This window comes from Colobus angolensis, unplaced genomic scaffold (genome assembly GCF_000951035.1).
Source record: "Colobus angolensis palliatus isolate OR3802 unplaced genomic scaffold, Cang.pa_1.0 Scaffold29, whole genome shotgun sequence".
NCBI lineage: Eukaryota > Metazoa > Chordata > Mammalia > Primates > Cercopithecidae > Colobus > Colobus angolensis.
Genome location: NW_012116154.1, coordinates 2,361,916 through 2,382,034, shown reverse-complemented (window position 1 = coordinate 2,382,034; position 20,119 = coordinate 2,361,916). Strand labels below are relative to the sequence as shown.

Genomic DNA, 20,119 nt, shown 5'->3' with positions numbered 1-20,119 from the left:
TGTTAGCCAGGATGGTCTCGATCTCCTGACCTCGTGATCCGCCTGCCTCGGCCTCCCAAAGTGCTGGGATTACAGGCTTGAGTCACTGTGCCCGGCTGAAAAATTAAAAAAAAAATAAAAACCTGGCAAATTTTTTCTTTAAAGAAATGAACAAACAAACAAAAACTTGGAGAAAGAGATATCCCTGAAATTGCTGATCTTTTTCCTGGCTTCTTTCTCCACCTTCTCTAGGTTTGTATTGTTGTTGAACTTCGAATCTAGGAACAGATTGTAGCATTAACCTGGTGATTTCAGAATCATATAATCTGTCAGTGAAAAACTTAGTAAATGCTTAACATATGGTTTGGTTATAGCTTTTGGGAATTAGTAATTGTAGTCAGGGGTTCCTAAGACCACCTCCAGATTCAATGATTTGCTACAAGGACTGACAGAACTCAGCAAAGCTGTTATACTTATGGTTATAGTTTATCACAGTGAAAGGACAGATTAAAATCAGCAACAAGTAAAGGTACATAGGGCAGAATCCAGGAGAGACTAGACGCAAGCTTCCTATTTTTCTTTCCCAGAGTAGTCTATGGAGAGTGCTTAATTCTCCTACCAGTGATAAATGGCAACATGAATGAAGCATTGCCAACTAGCGAAGCTCAGCTGAGCCTTGCTGTTTGTTTAGCATTTTTATTGGGGGTCAGTCTCATAGACAAGCTGCAGTCATGTGGCTGACCTTAGTTATTCAATCTCTAGCTTCTTCAGAGGCCAAGCTGATACTGTGTGGTCTAGGACCCCAGGAAAAAAAAAAGAAAAAAAATAGGTACCTTTATCAGACAAGATATTCTAAGAACTTAGAGGTTATCTCCTAGGAACTAGTCAAAGGCCAACCCTTTCTTTAAAATGTCCAGAGTTTGGCCACCCAGGCCTGCTGAGTGGGAAGAGGGAGAGCGATGCCCCAGTTCCTTCTCCCAATTTCACCTGTCTAATAAACCCAATTTTTCTTTCATGAGTAGTAAGAAAGGGTAGAGAGAGAGTTAAGGTGTTTCTCTAGGGTAAGGCCCTCCACATGGAAACATGTAAAATGGTGGTTAAGAGATCTCTGAAGCAGACTGAAGAGAAGCTTTGATTAGTGGGGAGAGGGAGAGATAATTGGAGTTATCGGGCTGAATTCTAGAATATGCATACTTGCAACTTTCTTTTTTTTTTTTTTTTTTTTTTTTTTTTTTTTTTTTTTTTTTTTGAGAAGGAGTCTTGCTCTGTCCCCCAGGCTGGAGTGCAGTGGCCAGATCTCAGCTCACTGCAAGCTCCGCCTCCCGTGTTCACGCCATTCTCCTGGCTCAGCCTCCCGGGTAGCTGGGACTACAGGCGCCGCCACCTCACTCGGCTAGTTTTTTGTAGTTTTTAGTAGAGACGGGGTTTCACCGCGTTAGCCAGGATGGTCTCGATCTCCTGACCTCGTGATCCGCCCGTTTCGGCCTCCCAAAGTGCTGGGATTACAGGCTTGAGCCACCGCGCCAGGCCCATACTTGCAACTTTCAAGGAAGTCCTGATAACCTAAATTAGGCATTATCACTGTGGTGTATTTGGTTACTCTGGTTTGTCATAATAATAATAAGAGGAAGGCAGCATAATGTTTGGTGAAGTGCATGTACTTTGGTCCCAGACTGCCTGGGTTTGACTCCTTGCTATGTGACTATGAACATATTACTTAACTGTGCTGTGCCCCATTTCCTATGAAATAACCTAATTCATACGGTTGTTATGGAGATTAAATGAATTAATATATGAAATGCACTTAGAACATTGTCAAGCACATAGAAAACATATACACAGTCCCCAATTTATGATGGGGGTCCTTATAATTTTTCCACTTAACATGATGTAAAAGCTATACACTTTCAGTAGAAACCATACTTTGAGTACCCATACAACCATTCTGTGTTTTACTTTCAGTATTTAATAAGTTACATAAAAATAAACAAAAAAGGTCTGGGCGCAGTGCCTCACCCATGTAATCCGAGCACTTTGGGAGGCCGAGGTGGGCAGATCACAAGGTCAGGAGTTTGAGACTAGCCTGGCCAATGTGGTGAAACCCTGTCTCTACTAAAAATACAAAAATTAGCTGGGCATGATGGCGGGTGCCTGTAGTCCCAGCTACTCAGGAGACTGAGGCAGGAGAATCGCTTGAACCCGGGAGGCAGAGGTTGTGGTGAGCCAAGATTGCACCACTGTACTCCAGTCTGGGTGACAGAGCGAGACTCTGTCTCAATAAATAAATAAACAAATAAATAAGTTACACGAGATGGTCAGCACTTTATTATAAAATAGGCTTTGTGTTGGATAGTTTTGCCCAACTACAGGCCTATGTAAGTGTTCCGAATGTGTTTAAGATAGCCTAAGCTGAGCTATGATGTTTGGTAGGATAGATGTATTCCATGCATTTTTGATATACAATATTTTTAACTTATGATGGGTTTATCAGGATATAACCCCATCATAAGGCAAGGAGCATCTGTATAAAGTATACAGTTATTCATGTTGATATTACTGTGTGAGAAGGTAAAATTATATATATACACAAAAGTAATGCATTCTGCACAATATCAAAGGCATCCCAAAGGTGATACTGGTTTTAACAAGAGCCCTAGGGGGAAAAACTGCAATATTGGGAAAAGGATGTTCTGTTCTCTTTTCGTTCATCCTGCCTTTTTTTTTGAGACAGAGTTTCGCGCTTGCTGCCCAAGCCAGAGTGCAATGTCACGATCTAGGCTCACTGCAACCTCTGCCTCCCAGGTTCAAGAGATTCTCTTGCCTCAGCCTCCCAAGTAGGTGGGATTACAGGTGCACCACCATGCCCGGATAATTTTTTGTATTTTTAGTAGAAACTGGGTTTCACCATGTTAGCCAGACTGGCCTTGAACTTCTGACCTCAAGTGACCCACCTGCCTCAGCCTCACAAAGTGCTGGGATTACAGGCGTGAGCCACCACACCCCACCAGCTTCTTCTATTTCTTAGGAGTCCAGCATCAAAGAGATCTGCCAAGTTAGAAGTCCTTCTTTCTTCTAATACTGTACAAAAAGTATGAAGTAGATGGGAATTGGTTTGAAAGAACTAAGGATGCGAAACTGTAAACTTCATTTTCTTTTAAGCAATAATTACCTTGTGAAGTACAAAATTGTGGCTAGAATGTGGATAACGATTCCCAGAGGATTTCTGTGGGAAAATTGGAGTCTGTGCTCCCAAATTAGTCACTTCTTCTTAGTTTTCCTATCTCCCAAATGAAAAATGAAATTTAGGCCAGGCATGGTGTCTCATGCCTGGGAAGCCAAAGTATGCAGATCACTTGAGGCCAGGAGTTCGAGATCAACTTAGCCAACATGGCAAAAACCCATCTCTACAAAAAATACAAGAATAATTAAAAAAAAAACCAAAAAATAAAAATAAAAACAAGAAAAAAGTAAAAAATACAAAAATTAGCCAGGTGTGGTGCCACACACCTGTAGTCCCAGCAACTTGGGAGACTGAGGCAGGAGGGTTGCTTGAGCCCAGGAGGTGGAGGTTGCAGTGAATTGTGATAACACCATTGCCCTCCAGCCTGGGTGACACAGCAAGACTCTGTCTCAAAAAAAAAGAAAATTCACGAGTTCAAATTCAAGGTATAAATTCAATTTATACCTTGGTTATACTATGTTTTCCATAAATGTTGAATAAATTGAAGCTAGGCAGGCCTACCTGTCTGTTCAACTGATTAAAGCATTTGTTATATGCCGGGAATGGTGGCTCACGCCTCTAATCCCAGCACTTTGGGAGGCCGAGGTGGGCAGATCACCTGAGGTCAGGAGTTCGACACTAGCCTGGCCAACATGGTGAAACCCTGTCTCTACTAAAAATACAAAAATTAGCTGTGATGCTGTGATGCAGACCTGTAATCCTAGCTGCTTAGTAGGCTGAGACAGGAGAATCATTTGAACCCAGGAGGCGGAGGTTGCAGTGAACCAAGATTGCACCACTGCACTCCAACTGGTGTGATAGAGTGAGACTCCGTCTGATAAATAAATAAATAAAATAAAACCTTTGTTATATGATGTATATATAGTTTAAGTAGTTGTAAGAAAAAGAACACTCGTGTTCCCTGTGGAAGTTTTTAAATATGTCCATTTGTTTCCTCTTAACCGCCTCTGCAATTATCATAACCTCTGCCTGGAATGCTGTCCCTTCCTAGATATTCACATGGCTAACTCCTTGTCATTTGGGTCTTAGATTAAATGTCATCACATCAATGTCTTCACTATTGAGTTTGACTGAATAGTTAAGAAATAATACCAATCTAACACAAACTCTGAGAGATTAGAGGAAGAGAGAACAGTTTCCACTCATAGGCTACAAAACTCTGATACCAACACTGACAAGGCTATTACAAGAAAAGAAAATTATAGACCAACATCCCTGATGAACATAAACGTACAACAAAAATTTTAAATAAAATATTAGCAGCCGGGTATGGTGGCTCATGCTTGTAATCCCAGCACTTTGGGAGGCCTAGGCGGGTGGATCAACTGAGGTCAGGAGTTCGAGACCAGCCTGGCTAACAGGGTGACATGCCATCTCTACAAAAAACACAAAAATTAGCCAGGTGTGGTGATGCATACCTGTAGTCCCAGCTACTCTGGAGGCTGAGGCAGGATTGCTTAAACCTGGGAGGCGGACGTTGCAGTGAGCTGAGATTGTACCATTGTACTCCAGCCTAGATGACAGAGCAAGACTCTGTCTTAAAAACAAACAAAACAAAACCAAAAAAATTAGCAAATCAAATCCAGCAATAATAAAAAGAATAAGAAAACTGTTGCTCAACATTATTAATTAGTTCCTCTTTAAAGTTTTTCAAAGGCCATACATTAAAGGTTGGAATCCTTTTATTACTGCTTTGACTATTCAGATAATGCTTCTTTGACTATGATTCCTTGCGGACCCTAGGTCAAAAGGGTCCAGCATTCATAAAGATTATAAAAATTTATCATGTCGTTGAAATTTAAGTCATTATCTAGAATTGAGGTATATTTTAGATATGAAAGTAAATGTATTTTATGGCATTATTATAGTATATTTTGATTCCAGAGTTTTCATTTTTCACTTTGTATTTTCGGTGATAGGCCTTTCCCTTGTCTTGCAGATCAAGATATTTTGGAAACTATATTGATAGACAGCTATATCTTCCCAAGTACCACAATAGTAAGTAGATAAGTTTTAGAATTACATCGTTTCATGATTTTTTTTAAAAGAAAGTGTTTTAAAGCCTTTAGATTGAAATAGTTTGCTGAATATTGAAGCCTCTTAAATATAGATTCTTTTTGACTTCTAATATCATTCATTTTGGTGAACATACCAAAAACTATCTCTTTTGAAAGGTTTTTTTTTCTGGATTTTTTTCTATCTTGAAGACCTTCCCTGTCTCCAAATCCAATCAGACTATGTAAAAATAGTCATATTCCTGCTTTGTTATGAAAAATAATAGAATGGAAAATATTGCTGGTTAGATATTTTTTGTATACTTTTCTTTATATATGTTTTCCCTTGATAGCCAGATCATTTGAGCAGTCTTATTATTGTGATGCTGTATGATTTCCAAGATAGAAAATTTCAATCTCGTGTCCTTTCTGATAATGAAGAGTCCATATCAGAAGTTCAAGAAGTAGAGAACCTTCTTAACAGGTAATCGTAAAAGTGAAAAGAATGTTTTATATGAAACCTACATTAGCATTTTTATTGGTAAAATTACATGCAATGTAATGTATAGAGAAGAGTTAAATTTGATAGAGAAAAATATAAAAATTCATAAATTTCTTGAATTCCTTTACAAACAGTCTTGAACAGGTTAAGTATTTTGTTTAAAATGAATGTTTTTCAAAGCTTGAATTATAAGATCCAGTGTGTAAGCATGTGAGAAATCATTAAAAATTCCCAATAATTTTTAGCACATAAATTCAACTGTATTTGAAACAGCTACTAATTGCTTAGTTTGCTTTATTTATAGCTTTGTAAAAAAAAAAAAGAAAACCTCTAACATGAGTCAAATGAGAAAATTCCAACAGTAGACAAGAATCAACTATTTTTCCAAAGTAAAGAAAAAAAATTCTACTTAAGAACAAACTAGCATCTTAATTTGTTTTCGTTTTATCTTACATATCAGCAGAAGTCTACTATGAGAATAGGAAGTTTCTACCTCAAAGCATAGACGGGATAATGAATTCAATTAATGCATGAAAATGCTTAGTTAGAACCAGACATAAAGTAAATTGGTCAGTAAATGTTAAGTGTTACTGTTTGCTATGGTTTGAATGTGTGCCCCAGAATTCATGTATTGGAAACTTAATCCTCAGTATGACAATGTTGGGAGTTGGGGCCTAATGAGAAGTGTTTAGGTCATGAAGATTTCAGCCTCATGAATAGATTAATGCTATTATCAAAAGGGCTTGTGAGGTGAGCTTGCTGTCTTGTGCTTTTGCCCTTCTGTGTTCCACCATTTGATGATGCAGCAAGAAGGCCCTCACCAAATGCCAGCACCTTGATTTTGGACTTCTCAGCCTCCAGAACTATGAGAAAATAAACTTCTGTTCTTTATAAATTAGCTAGTCTCAGGTATTTTGTTATAGCAGTGCAAAATGAACTAAGACACTGTTGATTACAGCTTTTAGTACTATGTTATTGAACTTTAATAGAAAGTACAATATAGCAACAACAACAATCTTGTAAGAAGATTTTGGCTTAGTGAATAATCTGATTGTCACTGTCAACAATTGTCAGTATGTCTGATTTTATAGGAAATTTAAGCAGTTTATTTAAATTATTGAAGGCTGAGACCAGAAGACTCAGGTAATAGAGTAATGATAAGAATAGCTTACATTTATTGAGCACTTAATATGTATCAGACACTGTTCTAAGAAGCTCTTTATGTAACAACTTTATGCACTGGTTACTGTTACCAACCTGTAATTTTACACATGGGAAAAATGAGGAACAGATAAGTTAAAGCAGGGGTCCCCAACCCCAGGGCTGCAGACCAGTACCTGTCTGTGGCCTGTTAGGAACTGGGCAGCAGAGCACGAGGTGAGCGGCAGGTGAATGAGCATGACCACCTGAGCTCTACCTTCTGTCAGATTAGCAGCAGCATTAGATTCTCATAGGAGCGTGAACCTGATTGTGAACTGCACAGGGATCTAGGTTGCATGCTCCGTATGAGAATCTAAGGATTCATCTAATTAGATGATCCTTATGAGATCATCTAATGCTTGATGATCTGAGATGGAACAGTTTCATCCTGAAACCATTCCCTCCACCTTCCCCCAGTTCATGGAAAAATTGTCTTCCACGAAACTGTTCCCTGGTACCAAAAAGGTTCAAGACTGCTGAGTTAAAGGGACTGTTTAATGCCACAGAGCTGGAAAGGGGAGTAGCCAGAATTCACACTGAGGAATGACTCCAGAGTCCAAAGTTCAGCCATTTATATGCTAGCATTCCTTCCACTTAGCAGAGTGAGGCTTGGCTGAGGTACTCTGGAAGTTTAGAACATAGTCATATCTCATGTCAGTGTCATAGCCATGATAAATCATGGGATGGAGAAGAGCAAAAGCAATCAGATATATGTACTCTCTGTGTTAAATAAGTAAGGATCTTGTGCCTGTTTACTTTGGGTTTGGGGGAAACCACCTTATTGGTAGTACCAGTATTGGGCAGCCTGACTCCCAGGATGGGCATTCAGAGGAAACTTGGTGGAGCAATATGCTATGGGACAGGCTCTGAGTTTCGGTTTCCCTGTGCTTCTCCTAGTTTCTGTTTGACATAGTCAGGATTTAGGGGACTTTCATGTCTGAACTTAGTCTCAGAGGGACAGATGAGAGCTGGGATAGTTATGCTGAATCAACCAAAGAAACCCACAAGGCTCTAACCAAGTAAGAAAGATTACACTGGTTTCATCAGAAGAAGACTTTAGCTGAGGATGCTGGCAAGAAAAGTAGGAGTAGGACAAGCAAAGGACCTGGTTTAAGAGGTCAGAGGAACCAGAAGATATTAATGTCTAAGGATTTCTGATTCCCCAGATCTTCCCCATTCCCATAATTCACATCATGCTACCACCTGCCTTAACACATATTCTGGTTACATTGTTGTCAGTACAATTGTTTTTTCCCATACCCAAACCAATAGAATTTTATGCATTGCAAATCTTATTGCTAGGAATTAATTTAGGAATCTTATTCCTAATCAGTCATATTGTACTCAATTCACATTATACTGAATTCATAATATACTGTAGGAGAAATGCCTATGTTTAGTGATTGAATTGTGGAGAAGAATAGTAGCACATTTCTGAGAAAATACATGTACAAAGATGCCACAGTATTTACTCAAGAGTCTTCTTAGCTTTCAAGTAATTGAAGCCATCTTCAGTTAGCTTGAGCAAAAATGGAAAATACAGATGCTGGGATATCTCATACAACTCAAGGACTCAGGAAAAGAATGAAATCAGGAACTGGAAAGATGTTAGGACTTTAATTTGCTTTATCTCTTTATCTTTTTATCTCTGCTTCTCTCATAGTATCTGCTTCATTTTTTTCCCCTGCGCATCTGCCAACTGGGCTTTTCTAGTAGGGCATGGAAAAGGCCCTACTGTTGTACCCCAGTACCCAAGCTTATGTTACAGTTGTATGCTAGTTTCTTCACTTAGACTAAGCCTGTGCACTTCTTTCCATTTCCACTACTACCATCCAAACCTATGCCACCATAATCTATCACTTGGACTACCATGATAGCTTCCTTAGACACATGTCCCTGGCCTGTAACTCTCACTTTCCTGCAATCAGTTCCACATGGCAGGTAGAGTGGTATTTTCAAAATGTAATTGTGTAGTCATGATAGAATATCTTGGATCAGACTTCCCCTTCTACTGTAAACAACTAGAAAACTGGCCAAAATATAGGACGTAAAGGTTTTGGACATTAGACAAGCAGCCGCACAGAAACTTGATCCCTGAAAGAACAAAACAAATGAGGTGAGCCCTAGAATAGTCCTGGCTTTACGCCTGGAAAAATTCTCAAACTGCAATGTAGGAAGTAGAAAATAGCAGACTTGCTGAGTTAAGAAACCAGAGACCAGTTTTAGAAGATTGAAATGATTGTTTTTTCTTCTTTATTGTATTAAGTGGCCAGGTGATTTACATTGACTGGTTTATGAATGTTAAACCAGCCATGCATTTTTGGGATAAGGCACATTTGCTCAGATATATTCTTTTTGTTGTCTTCCCCAGTTTCTCTCATTCCCCATAATGCTCCAGAATTTCTAATTGCCAAAATGCCCTTTAAATACTTGTTCATGGGTTTTATCTCTCACATTCTCTCCACTCCTTCTTCAGAAAGTCTTCACCTGTTTCACTTACCTAGTAAAAAGTCTGAAGCAGATGTCTGATTTTATATTTTTCTGGGAAATTCAAGCAGTTCGTTGAAGATTATCTTTTGGCATTAAGAAAATACAATCAAGGTCAGGCGTGGTGGCTCACACCTGTAATCCCAGCACTTTGGGAGGCTGAGGTGGGCGGATCATGAGGTCAAGAGATAGAGACCATCCTGGCCAACTTAGTGAAACCCTGTCTCTACTAAAAATACAAAAATTAGCCAGGCGTGGTGGCGTGTGCCTGTAGTCCCAGCTACTCAGGAGGCTGACGCAGGGGAATCGCTTGAACCCTGGAGGCGGAGGTTGCAGTAAGCCAAGATTGTACCACTGCACTCCAGCCTGGTGACAGCAAGACTCCATCTCAAAAAAATAAAAAATAATAAACTGAGGAAAAATGGCATATTAGTTAAGATTATTTTTTGCAACTGACAGATTCTGCAAAAGAGGGACTTTAAGATAATTTTTGGAATGATTGAACATGAGATTGCAGGAAGGGTGGTGATGTAGCTATGCTTCTACTAACTAGAGCCTGTGACTCCAAATTCATCAGGACTCTAGTCTCTGCTTCTCTGTACCTCCATTCTCTAATCATTCTATATTTCCAGGATAAGAAACTTGGATGCCAACAACTCCCTAACACAGAAGTTACATCTTATAGTACCAAACACTGGAAAAACTGGCTTAACTCTCTCTTCCTACATCCAAAAAATCTCTCTGTCTTTCTCTCTCTTCTCTCTCATGCACACCAGTTGGGCTTGAACTCTGCAATCAAATTACCTGAATTCAGATAATTGAGAGAGAGAGAATATGGAAGAGAGAGAAAGAGGAGATGTGACATGGCGTACCATAGGAGTGGCAAATAGTTCAGCACGTGACTAAAGACAGATTTATGGATGGGAGTGATGGGAACTGAGGCAAGAAGAGTTGGTTCAGGTTAAACTATTAAGATCCTAGAATATCCTCATAAGCAGTTTAGATTCTGTCCTGTGGCTGATGGATTTCATCTAAAATTTAAGCTTAGGAATCACATAATTATAATTTAATATTATAAAGGAAGCTCTGACTGTGTGCGTAACCTGGGATGATGGTAAAAAAGATAATCAGGCAGCTCTCTGTGATAACATACAAATTGTAGTAGAAAAAGGACTTCTGGATAGGAATATTGGGGAAGGCTACTTTACTACCATTTTCATCATTGCAGTCCTCCTTATTTAAAGCTATGGAAGAAGCTTTTTTTAGTAACCACAAGATAGGATACTTCATCTACAGAAGTATAGGTCTGGTTATCTTAAGAACATATGGATTTGACATTTGCCCTAAGTCTAATATAGTATATTTATATAAAAATCTGTATAACTGCATGTATACTTTAATTTTTGTGGGATTAAATTTTGTTAAAAATCATGGTCCAAAATGTTTACTATCTGGAAAATTTATTTGGAGATTTATTTCTCCTTACACTCTTCCCATATACACAGCAAATATATATTTTTGGCTTCATATTTTTAGTCTTTAATGATTGAATAATTCAATAAATAGCATTTATTATGATAAATTTGAACTAAGTAGGTATTTGCAGTACTGTTAATAACTAATAGTCTGTACTCAGAATATCTCACAATGTATAATATAGAACAGTAACTCACCCCTTTTACATTAATTTTTTTTTAGGTGCATTAACGTACTATGTCATTTTTTTAGTATCCACTGCCATAGTTCTGTGACATTTGGACACCGAACTAGACAAATCTAATTTTATTGTAGTCCTAAAAATCTTAATGTTTGACCACCCTTCCCTTTCCTTCCCAAGTACCCTTATCTTCTCTCTCTCATATACATACACATAATATTCCCACATAAACAATTTTTTGGGGTGAGATGTTCTCATTCTATTGAGTGGATAAGATGTAGAATAAGGACATTGCAGGCATAAAGAAAAGACGTAGTGATTTCACAGTTGGTGCTAAAAAAATAACAGAGATGCTCATTTACTACCCGCTCTTGTCCTGGCTCCCAGCAGGACAATGGTTTCTTTGAAACAATTTAGGTGGGCCTGACAGTGATTCCCTGAAAGTGTCCTCCCTTTCTGTGCCACCCACCAACCACAACTCAGATCATATTTGACTCTTTTGTGACATCTCTTCTTATTTCTCACTCAAGGTTATAATTGAGGTTGATTTCAGTTAGGTTCCTACTGTGAAAATGCTATGAATATGGGTCAGGAATAAGTCCTGTGTTCTCATTCATTAAAGTTTTGGGCTATGAGATCAAGAAAAGTCACTGAGCCATCATGGTGATGCTAACCAGTTCTTGTTTCTCTTTTGTGATTTGGAACTTTGAAGCATGGGACATTCAGAACTGGGAAGGACTTAATACAGACTCATGAAAGTTCTTTAATCTTACCATGACTGTACTGTTGCCATCTGTGATACTAATAACTAGCCTATAATGAGTGCCTGCTATACGCCAGGCACTGTGCTAAGAATTTTGCACACATGATTGATAATCACTACATTAATAACAAGGTAAGTTGACCACCTTTAACAGATGAGAAAACTAGGCTGAAAAAGGAGATTAAGTAACATTCCTGAGGTTACACAGCTAGTAAGTGATAAAACCTGGATTTAACTTCAAGTTTGTCTGACTCTAAATCCTAGACCCTTCTCAATAAATAAAGTTTGTCTTTCAGCTGGGCACGGTGGCTCATGCCTGTAATCCCAGCACTTCGGGAGACTGAGGCGGGCAAATCACTTGAGGTCAAGAGTTTGAGAACAGCTTAGCCAACATGACGAAACCCCACCTGTACTAAAAATACAAAAATTAGCTTGGTGTGGTAGTGTGCGCCTGTAGTCCCAGCTACTCTGGAGGCTGAGGTAGGAGAATTGCTCGAACCCATGGGACGGAGTTTGCAGTAAGCCAAGATCATACCACTGCACTCCATCCTGGGCGACAGACGGAGACTCTATCTCAAAAAAAAAAAAAAGTTTGTTTTTCAACCAGCAATTAATATAATGGTTAAGAAGTTGCTATACAACTATACAGGGGGAGCAAAAACAGAAAGAAATAAATCAGGATTATTGGATTTCTATTTGTTTTTTTTTTTTTTTTGAGACAGAGTTTCACTCTTGTTGCCCAGGCTGGAGTGGAATGGCACAGTCTCAGCTCACTGCAACCTCCACCTCCTGGGTTCAAGTGATTCTCCTGCCTCAGCCTCCCGAGTAGCTGGGATTGCAGGCGCCCACCACCACGCCCAGCTAATTTGGTAGTTTTAGTAGAGATGGGGTTTCCCCATGTTGGTCAGGCTGGTCTTGAACTCCTGACCTCTGGTGATCCACCTGCCTCGGCCTCCCAAAGTGCTGGGATTAGAGGCATGAGCCACCGTGCCCAGCCTTGGATTTCTATTTACAAATATGACACATTTTTATTTTAGACTCCAAAAATTTGAAATGGAATTATTATTTGTTAAAATTCTAAATGTGATTTTTTAGAGTTTCCAGTGGAAAATCAATAGTCTTGTCTCAAATGCAATAGATTAAGGATGGATTTTCTGTCTCTAGTTTTAAGATAAAATTGGCTGCGGCATTGGCAAGATGTCGAATCAAGCATGATGCCCTTTCAATTTACCACATCCTTCCAGAAACAGTTAGGAAACAGGAACTAAGGGCCTCCACTTTACCACTTTATGCTTGGATAAATACTTGTAAAATCAGGTAAGTGTTTAAATCAAATTCTTTATATTTCAAGTCTCTATCCTTTTAAAATAATGTGATGAGAAGCATTACCTTTTTAAGAGGTGAGGGTGGCACATCAAGGGGAGTGATTAGGCAATCAGAGTTAAGTTCCAGAGCTTATGACCAAATTACCAAAGATAATTACATAAATATGTTAACTTCTCTGCCTATAATTATCTTTTAGTTTATTGTTAGTTAACATTGTTAGTTCCATTAGATGTAATGTATGAAGTGATATTTTTCTTTGTTACAGGAAAAAGGTGTTAGTGTTAAGTACATTTTTAATGTATTATATTTGTAATTACAAGCTACTGTTGTATATTTACAGCCCTGAAGAAGTTTATAATAATTTGAAGAGAAGAGGCTATAATAAAGTCAAATCTGTATTGCATATTGATGATAAAGTCTTTGCTGTGGATCAGCATTGCTATGATGTCTTAATTTTTCCATCTCATCTTAAAAATGATCTTATAAATATAGATCTTTTCAAAGATTACAAACTTATTTTTCAGGTAAACTAATATTTACTTTCATTGTGATTCTCAACAATCCAACCTAGCCAAAGAACTTCTCCACTTAAAAAGAAAACCTAATACTGTTTATATTTTTGTAGATTATCAGGGAGGTTTATAAGGCCTAATTGTCACCTTGAATAAAATTAATACCTCTACAATCAGTGCATCTGATTGGAATCTTTGTCTCATGTGAATTTATAAAGAACATATCCTTCTCCCAGATTCCATAAATAGGAAGATTTGCATTGCTGGCAGCTGTAAGGTTCTACTTTTCTCCCCTAAAGGAGAATTCAAGAGAAAGAACAATGAGAACTTTTCTTCCTTTCCTTTCTGGGGGAGATACTAGTGCCATCTTGTATATGAAAAAACAATTGTAATGGTTTTTCGTAATTTCTTTAATATAGTCTTATAGCTTTGATTTGTAAGCGGTGTATAAAGGCTATCAGTACAGGAAGAGAATGTGAGGTATAATGTGGTTTCAACAGAACGAAAATAAGAGGCATAAAAAAGTAGTTTAAATTCATTTTTACATCCTTAGATTCCGATTATTGCCTCAGATGTACCTTGATCTTCTAAGGTTTATCCCTTTTCCACATTCATATTCTTGGGCAGAATCTCTTACCATATCAAGCACTGAGATCAACTGCAGAAGCCCAACCTGTCAAGCCCCCTTTGATAAGCTTCTCAAACATCTTAGTGTTACTCTGTGAGCTAGTGGCAATTTAGGTGACAAGGTAATGGGGAAGATAAAATGGAAGTAGTAGATGAGTGGGTTTTTGTGAAGGGGTAAGAATTGGAGCTAAGATAGGACATCATTAATCTGTTGACCGTATTTTAGAGATTCTGGCGTTGCTTTATACAAAAATTAGACAATAATAGTCATAATTTAGGCTAAACAAAGTTAAGCTCTTTGTTTTAAACATCAGTTGTCTTTGCTAACTCTACTTAAACATATATTAAGATATTAAAACTAAAATGGATTAGGTACCTAATATTACTATGAGGTACCTTCTTTTATGTAAAGCAAATAGAAGTCAGCTTATATTTCTAGTGATACCCTTTGAAATTCTAATCATACCATTATCTTATAGGACAAATCTCGAAGTCTTGCTGTCCATTCTGTAAAGGCTTTATTAAATATGGATGATGATATCTTAATGGTCAATACAGGTTCATGGTACACAGTTGCCCATATGTCAATTTTAACAAATAATAATACCTCAAAAGTATTTGTGTGTGGAGTACAATCACAAGCTAAGGATCCTGACTTGAAGACCCTTTTCACAAAAATGGGATGTAAAAGTATGTAAAAATATTTCTTCATTTGGTGATTATTGTTCTACAAGATTTTAGAAACATTAAAAAGTTTTAATGTATTAGTTTTTTTGTAACGTAAAAGCTCTATATGTGAACTAATATCTTAAAATCCTAACTAATCTATATCTTATCAGATTGTCCTTGTTGCGTAATTTGGTTAAACAACTGTAGGCTAAATTAATATCTTGGTGCTTTGTAATAGTGTTTGACATTTAGCTCACATAATTTGAGGCTCAAACATTTAGTTAAAGTAGAAATTTTATCATTTAATAAATAAGAATGATTATCCTTTAATAAATACTTTACATAAGTGCTTAAGTGACAAAGATAATATCTAGGACTAGAAGCTAAGTCTTTTTTTTCTTTTTTTTTTTTTGAGATAAAGTCTCACTTTGTTGCCCAGGCTGGAGTGCACTGGTATGATCACAGTTCACTGCAGCCTCTACCTCCTGGGCTCAAGAGATCCTCCCACCTCAGCCTCCCAAGTAGCTGTGACTATAGGCTCATGCCAATATGCCTGGGTAATGTTTCTAATTTTTGTAGAGCCAAGGTTTTGCAATGTTGCTCAAGCTAGTCTCAAACTCCTGGGTTCAAGTGATCTGCCTGCCTGGGCCTCCCAAAGTCCTGGGATTACAGGCATGAGCCACCAGGCCTGGCCTAGGAGGTCTTTTAGGCTTCTTGTTTTTTAAAAATGTTTCCATTGGATCATGCTAACTAAAGACTACATTTTATTGTAGGTTCAGCGAGGCAGAATAACGAAGCAAAACTTTTAACAGATTCACAGGGATAGGGAGACAAAAAGTGGAATTCAGGATTTGACCAGGAGAGGTAGCCTGGTAAATACTCAGGATTTCACTTGGAGCCCCAAAGTCCATCTTGGATAGTGATCAGTCCTCCAAAGAATTAGAACCCACATTCCAGTCATCTTAATTCCCAATTAGATTAAGGTGATCTGGGATTGCTAGTGCCCAGTCTTAGCTGCCTGCCAGAAGCAAAAGTAAATTCCCTCTGGAGGAAAACAACACTATCCTACGTTTCTAATTATCTTCTAATTTTTTTCATTTATTATTTTTTATTTTTTTATTTTTCTGAGATGGAGTGTCCCTCTTGTTGCCCAGGTGGGAGTGCAGTTGGCACCGTCTTGGCTCACTGCAACCTCTTCCTCCCAGGTTCAAGCGATTCTCCTACCTCAGCCTCCTGCGTAGCTGGGATTACAGGCACCTGCCAACATGCCCAGCTAATTTTTGTATTTTTAGTAGAGAACGGAGTCTCGCTCTGCTGCCCAGGCTGGAGTGCAGTGGCCGGATCTCAGCTCACTGCAAGCTCCACCTCCTGGGCTTACGCCATTCTCCTGCCTCAGCCTCCCGAGTAGCTGGGACTACAGGCGCCCGCCACATCGCCCGGCTAGTTTTTTTTTTTTGTATTTTTTAGTAGAGACGGGGTTTCACTGTGTTAGCCAGGATGGTCTCGATCTCCTGACCTTGTGATCCACCCGTCTCGGCCTCCCAAAGTGCTGGGATTACAGGCTTGAGCCACCGTGCCCGGCCTAGAGATGGCATTTCATCATGTTGGCCAGGCTGGTTTCAAACTCCTTACCTCAGGTGATCTACCCATCTTGGCCTCCCAAAGTGCTAGGATTACAGGCGTGAGCCACCGCACCTGGCCCGTATCTTCTGAATTTTTTCTGATGCAATATCTACCACTTAATTTTATAAAACACTGACAGAACAAGAAGATATGACTAAAAGAGAAAGCACTGCAGTAGAAGCAGACCCACAGCATATCTGAAGATACTGGATTTATCAGATGTGGACTTTAGTTTTTTTTTTTTTGAGACAGGATCTTGTTATGTTGCCTAGGCTGATCTCATACTCCTGGGATCAAGCAATCCTCCTGCCTCAGCCTCCCAAGTAGCTGATATTACAGGCAGGTGCCACTGCACCTGGCTCAAAATGTACACTTTAAAATAACTATGATTAATAAGCTGGAGGGACTAAATGTCAAGTTTTAGAATTTTAGCAAAGACCTGGAAACTAATCAAAAAAGCTAAAAGAAAGTTCTAGAACTGAAAAATACAATGTGTGAAATTAAGAAATAAATGTGATATGGATTTAACAGTAAATTATACAGAACCGAAGACACAATAAGTGAACTGATAGGCCTGAAGAAAATATCCAGACTTAAGCATGGGGAGACAAAGGATATGAAAGAGGTCATAGGATACACATGAGACTCAGTGATTCAGTTATCTCATATGTGTTTGATTGGAATTGCAGATGGAGAGGAGAAAAGGAATTGGAAAGAAACAATATTTGAATTTCAGGCTGAGAATTCTTGAAAATGGATGAAAGACATTAAGCCACAGATTCAAGAAGCCCTGTAAAAGTCTAATCAGAATACATGGGAAACATATCCTATGGCCTGACTATTTGTATCCCCCCAAAATTTGTATGTTAAAATCCTAACCCCCAAAGTGATGTTATCAGGAGGTGGGGCCTTTAGGAAGTTGTGAGAGCAGAGCCCTCATGAATGGGATTAGTGCCCTTATGAAGGGGACCCCAGGGAGCTAGGTAGCCCCCTTTCACCACCTGATGATACAGCAGGAAGGCACCATCTGTAAGAAAGCAGGCCCACACCAGACACTGAATCTGCTGGTGCCTTGATCTTCAACTTCCTAGTCTCCAGACTTGTGAGAAATAAAATTCTTTTGTTTATAAGCTACTCATTCTGTGGCATTTGTTGTAGCAGCCCAAACAGACTAAGGCAACATATTAGGCATACCACAGCACACCTGCTGAAAACCAAAGAGAAAGGCATTGGTGAGTAGCCAGGGAGAAAATACATATACCATCCATGGAATAGCAATAAAACTTTTCAACGGAAAGAATTAAAACCAGAACCATTAAACAATGTCTTCATAATGCTGAAAGAAACTACCAAGCTAGATTTTTATATCCACCGAAAATACTCTTTGAAATAAAATAAAATAAAGATATTCTCAGACAAAATCTGAGAGTTTGTCACTAGTAGACATAGTAAAGGGAATACTAAAGATGCATTGTTTGGGTAGAAGAAATGTTACATAGGAAATTGGAGGCTGGGCACAGTGGCTCATGCTGGTAATCCCAGTGCTTTGGGAGGCCAAGTTAGGAGGCCAGGAGTTTGAGACCAGCCTGGGTAACACAGTGAGACACTGTCTCTACTAAAAATATAAAAAAATAGCTGGATGTGGCTACTCAGGATGCTGAAGTGGGAGGACCACTTGAGCCCAGGAGTTTGAGGTTACAGTAAGCTATGATTGTGCCACTGCATTCCAACCTGGGCAACAGAGCAAGACCCTGTCTCAGCTGGGCATGGTGGCTCACCCCTGTAATCCCAGCATTTTGGGAGGCTGAGGTGGGCAGATCATGAGGTCAGGAGATTGAGACCATCCTGGCTAACACGGTGAAACCCTGTCTCTACTAAAAAATACAAAAAATTAGCCGGGTGTGGTGGCGGGCGCCTATAGTCCCAGCTACTTGGGATGCTGAGGCTAGAGAACGGCATGAACCCAGGAGGCGGAACTTGGAGTGAGCCCAGATTGCGCCACTGCACTTCAGTCTGGGCGACAGAACAAGACCATCTCAAAAGAAAAAAAAAAAAAGACCCTGTCTCTAAAAAAAGTGGAGATGCGGCCGGGCGCGGTGGCTCACGCCTGTAATCCCGGCAGTTTGGGAGGCTGAGGCAGGTGGATCATGAGGTCAGGAGATCGAGACCATCCTGGCTAACACAGTGAAACCTCGTCTCTACTAAAAATACAAAAAATTAGCCAAGCGTGGTGGCGGGCACCTGTGGTCCCAGCTACTCGGGAGGCTGAGGCAGGAGAATGGCGGGAACCCGGGAGGCGGAGCGTGCAGTGAGCCGGGGTGGCACCACTGCACTCCAGCCTGGGCAACAGAGCCAGACTCCATCTCAAAAAAAAAAAAAAAAAAAGTGGAGATGTTGAAAGAAATGAAGAAAAATACAAAAGTTAAGTACTTAGGTAAATCTAAATGATTATAATCTAATGTCTAATGGGGTTGCAAATTAATGTCTGTGGGATTAAAGATATTTAATGTTAAATGCAATTAAAATAAATTACAACCATGGCATATAATTTTAGAGGAAAGAAAATAGAATTAATGTGTCCTATGGTTTTTGCTTTTCTAGGAAGTGGTAAAGTAGTATATTAAGTCAATGATGTGTGCTATAATTTCTGGGATAATAAGTAAACACATAATAAAATAATGTATAATGAATAGTTAAGGGGGAGGGGAATAGAATATAGAATTGGAATATGAGTCTAAAAAAAGATAAAAAAGGAGAGGCTGGGTGTGGTGGCTCACGCCTGTAATCCCAGCATTTCAGGAGGCAAGGCGGGAGGATCACCTGTGGCCAGGAGTTCGAGACCAGCCTGACCAGCATAGTGAAACCCTGTCTCTACTAAACATACAAAACTTAGCCAGATGCAGTGGTACAGGCTTGTAGTCCCAGCTGCTTGGTAGGCTGAAGCATGAGAATCACTTGAACCCCAGATGCAGAGGTTGCAGTGAGCTGAGATCATGCCACTGCACTCCAGCCTAGGCCACAGAGTGAGACTTTGTCTCATAAATAAATAAATAAAGGAGAGAAGACCAGGCACAATGGCTCATTCCTGTAGTTCCATTCCAGCACTTTGGGAGACTGAGGCGGGTGGATTGCATGAGCCCAGGAGTTTGAGACCAGCCTGGGTAACATGGTGAAATCCTATTTCTATCAAAAATACAAAAAATTACCCAGCTGTGGTAGCAGGTAGCATACACATGTGGTCCCAGCTACTTGGGAGGCTGAGGTTAGAGGATTGCTTGAGCCCAGGAGATCAAGACTGCCGTGAGCCATGATTGTGCCACTGCACTCTAACCTGAGTGACAGAGCAAGTGCCCCTGTCTCAAAAAAAGAAAAAAAAAAGGAGAGAAAGGGGACATAAAAAAAGCAAGACGAATAGCAAATACGATGGTAGATTAAACCAAATAGTATGTATTTAAGCTAACGTACATTATATACATATGACATTAAAATATTATGTAAACATAGAAATACACACACACATACATGTGTATTTATTTTTA

At 39.2% G+C, this 20,119-nt stretch overlaps 1 protein-coding gene across 1 annotated transcript in view; it reads left to right on the top strand.

The window, feature by feature from the left end:
• The window catches only part of NSUN7 (NOP2/Sun domain family, member 7), a 66,923-nt gene that overhangs the window by 19,132 nt on the left and 27,672 nt on the right, over window positions 1-20,119 (top strand). The window contains 5 exon segments of the mRNA XM_011949065.1: window positions 5,160-5,218; window positions 5,568-5,698; window positions 12,988-13,140; window positions 13,490-13,673; window positions 14,768-14,978. Coding sequence (XP_011804455.1) covers window positions 5,160-5,218; window positions 5,568-5,698; window positions 12,988-13,140; window positions 13,490-13,673; window positions 14,768-14,978 — 738 coding nt within the window.